General features: G+C 40.1%; 1 protein-coding gene across 24 annotated transcripts in view; it reads left to right on the top strand.

The window, feature by feature from the left end:
• LOC110519948 (E3 ubiquitin-protein ligase MYCBP2) overlaps window positions 1-13,569 on the top strand; it is a 344,395-nt gene that overhangs the window by 61,947 nt on the left and 268,879 nt on the right. For all 24 annotated transcript variants that reach the window (XM_036974062.1, XM_036974063.1, XM_036974061.1 and 21 more), the window contains exons 5-9: window positions 2,525-2,721; window positions 10,764-11,006; window positions 11,696-11,767; window positions 12,196-12,295; window positions 12,925-12,998. In XM_036974062.1, coding sequence (XP_036829957.1) covers window positions 2,525-2,721; window positions 10,764-11,006; window positions 11,696-11,767; window positions 12,196-12,295; window positions 12,925-12,998 — 686 coding nt within the window. The remainder of the gene's footprint in view (window positions 1-2,524; window positions 2,722-10,763; window positions 11,007-11,695; window positions 11,768-12,195; window positions 12,296-12,924; window positions 12,999-13,569) is intronic.

The raw sequence follows: 13,569 nt of genomic DNA, 5'->3' as shown, positions 1-13,569 counted from the left end.
CCTTGCGAAAGTATTCGGCCCCCTTGAACTTTGCGACCTTTTGCCACATTTCAGGCTTCAAACATAAAGATATAAAACTGTATTTTTTTGTGAAGAATCAACAACAAGTGGGACACAATCATGAAGTGGAACGACATTTATTGGATATTTCAAACTTTTTTAACAAATCAAAAACTGAAAAATTGGGCGTTTCAAAATTATTCAGCCCCTTTACTTTCAGTGCAAAAAACTCTCTCCAGAAGTTCAGTGAGGATCTCTGAATGATCCAATGTTGACCTAAATGACTAATGATGATAAATACAATCCACCTGTGTGTAATCAAGTCTCCGTATAAATGCACCTGCACTGTGATAGTCTCAGAGGTCCGTTAAAAGCGCAGAGAGCATCACGAAGAACAAGGAACACACCAGGCAGGTCCGAGATACTGTTGTGAAGAAGTTTAAAGCCGGATTTGGATACAAAAAGATTTCCCAAGCATTAAACATCCCAAGGAGCACTGTGCAAGCGATAATATTGAAATGGAAGGAGTATCAGACCACTGCAAATCTACCAAGACCTGGCCGTCCCTCTAAACTTTCAGCTCATACAAGGAGAAGACTGATCAGAGATGCAGCCAAGAGGCCCATGATCACTCTGGATGAACTGCAGAGATCTACAGCTGAGGTGGGAGACTCTGTCCATAGGACAACAATCAGTCGTATATTGCACAAATCTGGCCTTTATGGAAGAGTGGCAAGAAGAAAGCCATTTCTTAAAGATATCCATAAAAAGTGTTGTTTAAAGTTTGCCACAAGCCACCTGGGAGACACACCAAACATGTGGAAGAAGGTGCTCTGGTCAGATGAAACCAAAATTGAACTTTTTGGCAACAATGCAAAATGTTATGTTTGGCGTAAAAGCAACACAGCTGAACACACCATCCCCACTGTCAAACATGGTGGTGGCAGCATCATGGTTTGGGCCTGCTTTTCTTCAGCAGGGACAGGGAAGATGGTTAAAATTGATGGGAAGATGGATGGAGCCAAATACAGGACCATTCTGGAAGAAAACCTGATGGAGTCTGCAAAAGACCTGAGAATGGGACGGAGATGTGTCTTCCAACAAGACAATGATCAAAAACATAAAGCAAAATCTACAATGGAATGGTTCAAAAATAAACATATCCAGGTGTTAGAATGGCCAAGTCAAAGTCCAGACCTGAATCCAATTGAGAATCTGTGGAAAGAACTGAAAACTGCTGTTCACAAATGCTCTCCATCCAACCTCACTGAGTTCGAGCTGTTTTGCAAGGAGGAATGGGAAAAAATTTCAGTCTCTCGATGTGCAAAACGGATAGAGACATACCCCAAGCGACTTACAGCTGTAATCGCAGCAAAAGGTGGCGCTACAAAGTATAAACCCAATTTTTCAGTTTTTGATTTGTTAAAAAAGTTTGAAATATCCAATAAATGTTGTTCCACTTCATGATTGTGTCCCACTTGTTGTTGATTCTTCACAAAAAAATAGTTTAATATCTTCATGTTTTAAGCCTGAAATGTGGCAAAAGGTCGCAAAGTTCAAGGGGGCCGAATACTTTCGCAAGGCACTGTATTCTCGTCAGACATGTTTAAACTTCGATGGGTTTGTTTAAATTCGAATTCGTGCCTGTGTTCAAATCCTTCTGCTATGATTTTCTGCACACAAGATTAGTCCACCACCAGCCTCACAATGTTGATCTCTTTCAGATGAACTAATCTCACCGTATTTCTCCTACTTCTGTTCTCAAGTTATTTGACACGATTACACAATATATACATTTTTCTCGTGATTGTCATTACCCTTCTCCAGACGGCCAATTTCTCACATGGAATAGCCTTCATTTTTCAGAACAAGAATAGACTAAGTTTTAGAAAATCTCTTTGTTTCTGGCCATTTTGAACCTCTAATCGAACCCACAAATGCTGATGCTCCCGATACTCAACTAGTCTGAAGGACAGTTTCACTGCTTTTTTAAAATTAGCAGAACAGTTTTCAGCTGTGCTAACATCATTGCAAAATAGTTTTCTAATGATCAATTAGCCTTTTTAAAATGATTAACTTGGATTAGCTAACACAACGTGCCATTGGAACACAGGAGTGATGGTTGCTGATAATGGGCCCCTGTACGCCTCTGTTGATATTCCATTCAAAATCAGCCGTTTGCAGCTACAATAGTCATTTACAACATTAACAACGTCTACACTGTGTTTCTGATCAATTGGATATTTTAACGTACAAAAAATTTCAAAAAGGATATTACTAAATGACCCTAACCTTTTGAATGGTAGTGTATACACAGTATATTTACAGAGCTCTAATACTTGCACATACATGCATGGGCAGACACGCACAATGCATGTATACACTCAGATGCAAACGCAAATAGACCAAGACACAGAGGCATGCACACAAACACACATTTGCACGCACTTGTGCAGACACAGGTAAACACACACACACATTGCAGACATACTGCCCCTCTTAACCCTCTATATCCTCCCTACAGAGTCTCTGTTCCAACTGCTGCTGGAGACGACAGTGCGCAGCACGGGGATGAACGACCCTACTGGGCAGGCCCTCACCGCCCTGTCCTGTGCCTGCCTCTTCAGCCTGGTGGTGTCCTGGGGAGACACAGGCAAGACCCTGCAGGCCGTCTCCGCCATCCTCACCAACAACGGCAGTCATGCCTGCCAGAATATCCAGGTGAGCCGACGCTGTGTCACACAACTCGAAACGATTCAACACACTTCCCCACTCAGGTTAGACTTGTTAAACCTGCTCCACACCACCAGACTGTCTCAAGGCAGCAGCATCTGGAGCTCTGAAGGAGAGCAGAAATTACTTTGGAGAAAATGTCAAGCTTCTGTTTTCCACCCTCTTATGTTACCCCGCCCGCATTCTTCCGGCAATTAATTTTAGAATATTTGTGTGTTTGTGTATGTACATTATTTTCTGTTTGAGTGATACTGTTTGTGCATTTGTCTGTCTGTAACCATGGTTATCCAACCTTCTAATGCGAATAAAGTCATGCCATATAAAAATATATCACCACAGGTGTGATGAAAACAGCAAGTGTTGATACAATTCTGTAAATGTCAACAGACAATTTGTTGGTTCGGCATGGTGGGATCCTGTGTGTCGGAGTTAATTATGCGACCATTGTGATGGAAACGGTTTTATGCGCAAATACTTTTAGAATAACCATGTCAATGTCAACATGCAGTATGGTTTTCCCACTGTGACCTGGAAAATCATGCACAGTTTTTAGGCTACAGATTAAATAAATTGTGATTTTTAACTTCACAGGGTGGTAAAAGTGCACGGGGATGAGTTTGATGCTCCTTTTCCCAAAAATATGTGAATTGGTCTTATGTAGGAACATTTTAAATTTAGTTTTTTACATTGGATAAAAGTAGAGACTCTGAGCTAGAAAATGGTTTATCAAACACTCCAGTTGAGGAATGATGAGAAAGTAATTCTGATTTGAAAGTTCATAAACTTGAAACCCCGCTTTTTGGAAAATGGCCTTTGAATGTTTTGGTACACCTACTGGAGAGCTCCTCTTTGGCTACACCCATTCAGCATCGTTCACACCTTCTAAAGCCTTATCCCCACCCATCTCTTTAATGATTCACAGTGTAGTAAACCACCAAAGATTTCAGGACGAAAAGTGGTGAAAGTAGAGGAACTTTTATCTAGTCCTTGGCCTATATCCTAATCTGACTTTGGTGCAGGTCATGCTATTCTTCACATTACTGTCTCTGGTAAACACACACTATATCAAATCAAATCTGTTTATTTGTAACATGCACAGGATACAGAAGGTGTAAACGGTACAATGAGTACTTGCATAGTGGAGTCTTTTGTTTAGACATATAGCTAGCTAGCTAAACAATGAACCATATTCCCAACTCTAATGCCGCATTCAAAAAAGAAAAATGTGAACATCCAACTTTATAGAGCTCCTACACAGATCATACATGTAACATTAGCTACTGAGCCAGCCATCTAACGTTAGCTAACAGTACGCGCTAACTTGCAATGAAAAAGACTTTCTGGCAAAAGTTGAAAGTTTACATTAACTTAGGTTGGAGTCAATAAAACTAGTTTTTCAACCACTCCACAATTTTGACAAGTCGGTTAGGACTTCTACTTTGTGCATGACACAAGTAATTTTCCAACAATTGTTTATAGACAGATTATTTCACTTATAATTTACTATCACAATTCCAGTGGGTTAGAGGTTATACACTAAGATGACTGCGCCTTTAAACGGCGTGAAATTCCAGAAAATGATGTCATGGCTTTAGAAGCATCTGATGGGCTAATTGACATAATTTGAGTTAATTGGGGTGTACCTGTGGATGTATTTCAAGGCCTACCTTCAAACTCAGTGCCTCTTTGCTTGACATCATGGGAAAATCAAAAGAAATCGGCCAACACATCAGAAAATAATTGTAGACCTCCACAAGTCTGGTTCATCCTTGAGAGCAATTTACCACACTCATCTGTACAAACAATAGTATGCAAGTATAAACACCATGGCACCACGCTGCCGTCATACCACTCAGGAAGGAGACTCATTCTGTCTCCTACTTTCATGCAAAAAGTGCAAGTCAATCCCAGAACAACAGCAAAGGACCTTGTGAAGATGCTGGAGGAAACAGGTACAAAAGTGTCTCTATCCACAGTAAACTAGTACTATATCGACATAACCTGAAAGGCTGCTCAGCAAGGACGAAGCCACTGCTCTGAAACCGGCATAAAAAAGCCCGTCTACGATTTGCAACTGCACATGGGGACAAAGATCATACGTTTTGGAGAAATGTCCTCCTGTCTGATGAAACAAAAATAGAACTGTTTAGCTATAATGAATGACCTTTATGTTTGGAGGAAAAAGGGGGATGCTTGCAAGCTGAAGAACACCATCCCAACTGTGAAGCACTGGGGTGGCAGCATCATGTTGTGGGGGTTCTTTGCTGCAGGAGGGACTGGTTCATTTCACAAAATAGATGGCATCATGAGGTGGGAAAATTGTGGATATATTGACGCAACAGCTCAAGACATCAGTCAGAAATTTTAAGCTTGGTCGCAAATGGGTCTTCCAAATGGACATTGACCCCAAGCATACTTCCAAAGTTGTGGCAAAATGGTTTAACTTGTTATGGCTGCAATCCCGCTAATGGGATCGATATGACAACTACCAGTGAAAGTAGAGGGCGCCTAATTACAATTCCTAAAACATACATGTGTTTTATATAATTTTAAAGTTAATCTTGTTAATCCCACCAATGTGTCGGATTTCAAATATGCTTTTCAGCAAAAGCACTACAAACGATTGTTAGGTCTCCACCAAACCACAATAAGCACAGCCATTTTCCAGCTAAATATAGCATTCACAAAAAGCAGAAATAGAGAAAATGAATCACTAACCTTGAATTATCTTCATCAGATGACACTCATAGGACTTCATGTTACACAACACATGCATGTTTTGTTTGATAAAGTTCATATTTATATAAAAAAATCTGAGTTTACATTTGCGTATTAGTCAATACTTCATCAAGTGATTTTGCATAGCCACATCGTTTCAACAGAAATACTCATCATAAATGTAGATAATACAAGTTATACACATGGATTTATAGATATACCTCTCCTTAATGAAACCGCTGTGTCAGATTTCAAAAAAAGTTTACGGAAAAAGCAACCCATGTAATAATCTGAGACGGAGCTCAGAACAGTAGCCAAATTAGCTGCCATGTTGGAGTCAACAGAAACCAGAAAATACATGATAAATGTTTCCTTACCTTTGATGAACGTCATCAGAATGCAGTCCTAGGAATCCCAGGTCCTCAATAAATGCTTGATTTGTTCGAAAATGTCCATTATTTATGTCCAATTGGCTACTTTGGTTAGCGCGTTTGGTAAACAATTCTAAAGTCTATTATAAAGTGACAATGTCCAAAAGTTCCATAACAGTCAGTAGAAACATGTCAAACGATGTACTGAATCAATCTATAGAATGTTGTTTACATATATCTTGAATAACATTCTAACCGGAGAATTAGAATGACTTCAGATGACCGGTGGAACGCAGGTCCTTCCCCTGTGAACGCACTTGATGAAAGCATGGTCAACTCGTGTCAGTGGTGACTTTCTGGTCTCATTCGACCCCCCTTCACATTAGTCATCGGACAAAGTTCGAACAGGAAGTGGAATTTCCCAAGTTTTTGCCTGCAATATGAGTTTTGTTATACTCACAGACATAATTCAAACAGTTTTAGAAACTTCAGTGTTTTCTATCCAATACTAATAATAATATGCATATATTAGCAACTGAGACTGAGGAGCTGGCCTTTAACAATGGGCAACTTTTCATCCAAGCTACTCAATACTGCCCCTGCAGCCATAAAAAGTTAAGGACAACAAAATCAAGGTATTGGAGTGGCCATCACAAAGCCCTGACCTCAAGCCTATAGAAAAGTTGTAGACAGATTGAACTGAAAAGCATGTGCGAGCAAGGAGGCCTACAAACCTGACTCAGTCACATCAGCTCTGTCAGGAGGAATGGGCCAAAGTTCACCCAACTTATTGTGGGAAGCTTGTGGAAGGCTACCTGAAACATTTGACCCAAGTTAAACAATTTAAGTGTAATGCTACCAAATACTAATTGAGTGTATGTAAACGTCTGACCCACTGGGAATGTGATGAAATATATAAAAGCTGAAATAAATTATTCTCTCTACTATTATTCTGACATTTCTCATTAAAATAAGGTGGTGATCCTAACTGACCTAAAACCATTTTTTTTACTATGATTAATGTCAGGAATTGTGAAAAATTTAGTTTAAATGTATTTGGCTAAGGTGTATGTAAACGTCCGACTTCAACTGTGTACGGCTGGCTACCTAATGGTGTTCCGAACACTTGACCTAATTTTAGCTAAAAAAAAATGCCATTCTTCCAGTTCAACTGGTAGATATTAATACCATTGTAAAGCACAATTTATTCCCTTTCCAGCAAAATCAATGACGAGACATCCACGCGACCTGTCTTTACATGATTGAAGAAGGCAATGGAACTCTGCCGGGTCTTTTTAAAAATGGCGGTGTGGAAGCGAAGGCTACTGAGTGATAGTGATAGGGGAAGATGTCGTGTTGGGAAACTGCTTTTTTCACCCGAACTTAAAATGTCAAAACACTATAAAGTGTTTATATAATGTCTCATTACATACCTATTTGAAGGTTTGTGTAGAATTTGAATAGGGGTTTTATTTTCAGAGGTAAGCAGCGGCTGTCACTGCTTTTGAGCGTCACGATGGCATGCATAATGAAAAATACACTCGATTTGAATTAAATATGAATGAATTCACGTGTAATTAACTTTACACTCACCATTGATAATGTCTTGATAAATATATACCTTTAAACATGAGTTACACAAAGTAGAGAACTTTATTTTCATAAGGGCTAAGGGATGTACAGTGGGGAGAACAAGTATTTGAGTGGGCCAAAATGGGCCAAAATTCCTGCTGCAGTGTGTGTAAACCTGGTCAAGAACTACAGGAAACGTATGATCTCTGTAATTGCAAACAAAGGTTTCTGCACCAAATATTAAGTTCTGCTTTTCTGATGTATCAAATACTTATGTCATGCAATAAAATGCAAATTAATTACTTAAAAATCATACAATGTGATTTTCTGGATTTTTGTTTTAGATACCATCTCTCACAGTTGAAGTGTACCAATGATAACAATTACAGACCTCTACATGCTTTGTAAGTAGGGAAAACCTGCAAAATCGGCAGTGTATCAAATACTTGTTCTCCCCACTGTATGTGATTCTGTTCAGAGAGAGATGAAGGAATATGTTACTTTTGTATAATGTTAATGAACTAATCATGCAAATGATTAGGGTTAATATTACAACTTCCAATCACATGGGAGAAATACTTTTATAAACCACTAAATGTTAGTAAATTACTGTATAAAGCAACGATGTTAATATATAAAAAGAAATGAAACGGTAACACCAACTGAACTCTTGTCATCTCACTCCATCATATACACTGAGTATATAAGAACACCTGCTCTTACCCTGAAATATGCAATAACATTATGTTGGATTACATGGAAATGATATCCACATTTGTGTCAATTTTCTTTGCACTATCTTAATAAAGTATGTTGCAGGAAATGTCAGGAAATGTCTGGAAAGGGAAAGGCCCAACAAGAGCCCAAGAAACCGTACCACTACACCCCCGAACAGCTACAGGAGGTGAAGGCAGGGAAGAGCCTTAGGGAGGTGGCTCGTGCCTCCTGTTGGTACCTGTTTACAGGGAAGCCAATGGTCCAAAAACGTTCCACAGAGTTCATACAGTAACTATTGCAGTTTGGTGACATGCTGTCTTTTTACTGAGTCCCGTTCATTTTCTTTAGCTATGCACAATCAAGAGCAGAAAGAGAGGCACACAGGAATGTTGCGTCTCAATTTTGGTTAGAGCATGTGATTTGCGAAGTTTAATAGAATTTAGGACATGCATTACTGACATGCATGTGAGATTACACAATTATTGAACCCACAACTGTCCTGAATAGGTTGGCACAGCAAACGTGATAGCAAAAAAAAGAAAGCTCTTTGTGAGAAGGTGACGGGTTTGCTTGTGTAAATGCAGAGGATGGTATTCTTCTTAAGATTCTGCACATCAGTCTTATGGAATTCATTGATTGATTCAATGTTTATTGATGACCAAATTGACATTAGCACCTTACTCCTGAAAAATGTTTACTATTACCAATAATAATATTAAAACTAATTTTCTTTTAAAGCATGAATTATGAAGTGTATATGGTTAAGCATGTTTTTAATTTGCAAGAGAAGCGTTAACCCCTGGTGGAAAGACGCTGTACTCCACACAATGAATTGCATTGGTACACATCACAATGTAACGTACAGCATCAGAGGTACGTGTTTTTAATCTTTTCTCTATTACTATTGGTCCATTACCATGTCAATCAACGCTTGTATAGAAACAGCTTACACCCCTGATTTTAATGCCAACACAGTCGCTACAGTCTTGTTTAAATGCCGCGGTTACGCAAAATGTGTACGGAACACCGTTTGGTAGCAATAATATCTGAAGATTTAGCTAGACTCTTACCAGTATTCATGGATGAATGCTTCTCCCTCTCATCGATGCCATGTTTGCCCTTAGTTTGAAGATGTAATCCAGAGTGTTTTATACAACAGCCTTCTTTCTGTGTTCTCTTTTTGGACTAGCTTTGCATTTGGCAATCTCTGCTTCCACCGGGCATTCCACTGATTTACAAACTCAGTCAACTTCCTCCGTGACAACGACACCGTTTCTTCCACACCATTGTCACCAGAAGACTCTACAAAATCTGGTTCAATGAAAATGTTAGGCCAAAGCAGTTGGGCACTGATGATGTGCGATTAGCCTGGCTCGCAGTTGGCGGTGTTAAATTCATCCCAAAGGTGTTCGCTGGGATTGAAGTCAAGGCTCTGTTCAGGCCAGTAAAGTTATTCCACACACATCTCGACAAACCATTTCTGAATGGACCTTGCTTTGTGCACAGGGGCGTTGTCATGCTGAAACTGGAAAGGGCCTTCCCCAAACTGTTGCCACAAAGTTGGAAAAAGATCATTGTTCCTACTCCACCAAACTTTACATTGGGCAAACTTTACATTGTACCCAATTGGGTACATTGGGGCAGGTAGTGTTCTCCTGGCATCTGCCAAACACAGATTCGTCCATCAGACTGCCTGATGGTGAAGCGTGATTCATCAGACGCGTTTCAACTGCTCCGGAGTCCAATGGAGGTGAGCTTTACACCACTCCAGCCGACGCTTGGCATTGCGCATGGTGATCTTAGGCTTGTGTACAGCTGCTTAGCCATGGAAACCTATTTCATGGAGCTTCCAACTAACAGTTATTGTGCTGATGTTGCTTCTAGAGGCAGTTTGGAACTCAGTAGTGAGTGTTGCAACCGAGGACAGACAATTTTTACGCTCCACACGCTTCAGCACTCGGTGGTCCCATTCAGTGAGCTTGTGGCCTACCACTTTGCGGCTGAGCCGTTGTTGCTCCTAGACATTTCCACTTCACAATAACAGCATTTACAGTTGACGGGCAGCTCTAGCAGGGCAGAAATTTGACAAACTGACTTGTTGGAAGGGTGGCATCCTGTCACTGAGCTCTTTAGTAAGGCCATTCTACCGGCAATGTTTGACTTTTAAGATTGTATTGCTGTGTTCTCGATATTATACACCTGTCAGCAACGGGTGTGGCTGAAATAGCCAAATCCACTAGTTTGAAGGTGTGTCCATACTTTTGTGTATATATATAGTGTAGGTTCTGATTTTTTTGGGGCTTAATTTGAGCAGAATTTGTCTACATTTTTACGTTCACTAATATAACGTAGGGCTAATTCACCTGAAGAGGAAAATGAAAACACATTAGCTACTAGATTGCTTACTCTAAATATAATACAATTGTAATTTTAAATGTTATACAATCAGAATGCGTTTTTCTCTAGTAAACGGGTTGCAAATTGCGACTATGTTTTCGGCACTCTGGAGCCCTGATATCAAACCAGACCTTTCTACCAAACACTCCACAGTCAAGAAAAGCCAAAACAGTCCACTTCATAGTCTCCCATTTCTATTACAGTTCACTTCCATTAATTCTTCTTTCTTAATTCCCCCCCACATCTTCGTCCCAGGTGCCGACCATTCTGAACGCGCTACAGAGGAGCGTGCAGGCTGTGCTGGTGGGCAAGATCCAGATCCAGGACTGGTTCGGCAACGGCATCAAGCGGGTGGCGCTGATGAACAAGTGGGTGTTGAAGGAGGTGACGATCGACGAGGATGAGCGCTGCCTGCTGCAGACCGATGGCTCCTTCCTCTACCTGCTCTGCAAGGACGGCCTCTACAAAGTGGGGTCCGGCTACAGCGGCACTGTCAGGGTACGTGGGGTGTAGGAAGGTGGGTTGATGTGTGTGTGTGTGTACGTGAGAGAGCGTATATGCTACCTGCTCTGCAAGGACGGCCTCTACAAAGTAGGCTCCGGCTACAGAAGTGACACATCATTGCTCACTGCATGCATAGTCCTCGTAGTTTCTTTGCCAGTTTATATAGAAAGGTTTTTAAAACCATTTTTGTAACGCAATAGTCTTCCACAGCAACAATGGTTTTATGACTCTGTACCGCTCCTTTTAAAGATAATTTGCTTGTTGAAGTGAAAAGTAGATTACAGCACATACTAAATAAGACTTCATCATACCTAAATTCTTACAAAGCATTGTGTTTTCCTTCCATTTACTTTTGATCACATAGCCATAGGTTGAGTCAGAACTTAAACATTTCAAACACATTTCTCATAGGCAAATGTTCCAGTTACTGCCCCAGTTGGTTGATAAGAGGAGACTCTCCATAATAGCACTCTGCTGTACTAAAGTAGTAGATTAAATAAAATATTTTAAACTTCTCCCAGATTCCATAATTATTCTCTCATTTCTGAGGTTGATTGTTGATGCCACATAGTGCTGACACAGTGGATCATACATCATTGAGGGAATATATTTGTGTCTTAAAGTTTGGCTGTGCGTTTGTGGTTGCGCTCTAAAATTGGACCAAATGTGTGTTTGTATTCCAGGGCCATGTGTATAATTCCACATCACGCATCAGGAATCGGAAGGAGAAGAGATCGTGGTTGGGTTTTGCTCAGGTAACTTAACCTCATTCTTTTTATTTTATTTTATTTTTTATTAAAATTGACACCACAAGTAAGACTATAGGCAACCTGGAATTCTATTTCATTGCGAGTTATGGTTATGGTCTTGTACCATGCCATTTGCTCACTGCTTTGATTTGGATCACCCCCCATTTGACCCAATAAACATAGTTGCTGATCTGTATGCAGTAAAGGCTTGGGTCGATAATGATTCTGCTCCTACTGAAGACCTTTAGGGGATTAGAAAGGAATAGACATCTACCCCCAAAATAACGTTTATTGATGAAGCATTGTTTGTATTCCTTTGTCCTACACATTCAAACTCGGAGGGCTTGGTCTGGGTTGCTTTTGGGACAAATTGTGACATGCAGTCCTAAAAGTAGTGTATAAATAAAAAAAAAATATTGATTGTGGGCATGCAGGGCTGCCTGTTGTACCGGGATATGAGTAACAACCACAGTACGTCGGCCATCAAGATCAACCCAGAGACTCTGGAGCATGAGGGAACCATCACCATGCCAGGTACATGACAACACACAGTAACACCTCCTTGTCCCCCATATTGTGTGTTATAATAAACAGGGCAAGGATTTCTTTCATGCATCTGATTTGTAAGCGTGCGCACGTGCGCGCCTGGGGGGGTGTGTATTCTTAATTTTTGTAATCATCAGGTTACTTACTATTGTCAAGAACCAGTGAACGAGGCCTCAAACTAGATTTTATCTTGAGATTAACTTGGAAACATTTAATAATAATATTTAAGGCTCATAAAAAATTATTAGGCTCTTATAACCTGCTCACCCAGTGATTGACAATATACCCTTTAGTAATTTATCATATCAATAATATATGCTAAAATAAGGCTTGTAACTACAATATTTCAATATTCCTGATTGAACAAAGTAGACAAATAGCCACAGGACAAAGATGGCTACATAGCTTTATCGATTCAATGTGCAGACAACACTTAAACACGGTCTGTTTTTACAGTATGCAAATTTAAGAGAAAATAATATGTTTATATTAAAGGAAACGGAGGCCAATGCACAATGTTTCGGCTGAATACCTTTGTCAAGAGCATGACAAATTAATCTCCTTATTCTTTGTATGTTATAAATGCAGTCATCTTGCTCACTCTCTCCTCTCCATAGGCCTACAGGCAGACGGCCAGAACATAGTCTTCACTGACGGAGAGTACATCAACCAGATTGCTGCCTGCAAAGATGTGAGTCTCCTCATTCTCTCATACACACACTCCTACCTACCTACTCCAGGTGCGCTAAAGTTTTCTTCCATTCTTCTTGACTTCTTGAGAGAGGAGTGGATAGGACCAATACGTACCAGCAACTCCCACTCCTTAAATGGTTATAAACCCAGTCTGAAGTACTGTCTGAGATTTCTATTATACTATAATGTAGAGAGCTGCTGGCCCCGACAGAGATCATAACAGCATGGTCAGTATTTTTCATGCTGTGGCCGTGAGTGGGTGGTCAGACTACTTCAGGAGGAAAATATTTGGTAACACTACTTGAAACCAAGCGTCATAACACTTTATGACACGGTCATAACCATGTCATAACAGCTGACAACTTGTCATAACATGTCATAACAGCTGACAACCACCTGTCATATTTAGATCTTTTGTCATATATTGCGTTATTTTATGGCTGGTTTTGACACCTACATTAAGTGTCAAAACCTACCACACAAGGCAAAACATTCCATTACACCATAGCCTACTTGTCAACAGTAGGTTTATGTTATAACATTTTCTGAAATTTACCATAATAAAATAT

This window comes from Oncorhynchus mykiss, chromosome 3 (assembly GCF_013265735.2).
Source record: "Oncorhynchus mykiss isolate Arlee chromosome 3, USDA_OmykA_1.1, whole genome shotgun sequence".
In the NCBI taxonomy this organism is placed as follows: Eukaryota; Metazoa; Chordata; class Actinopteri; order Salmoniformes; family Salmonidae; genus Oncorhynchus; species Oncorhynchus mykiss.
This window is presented reverse-complemented; position numbering and strand designations above follow the sequence as displayed.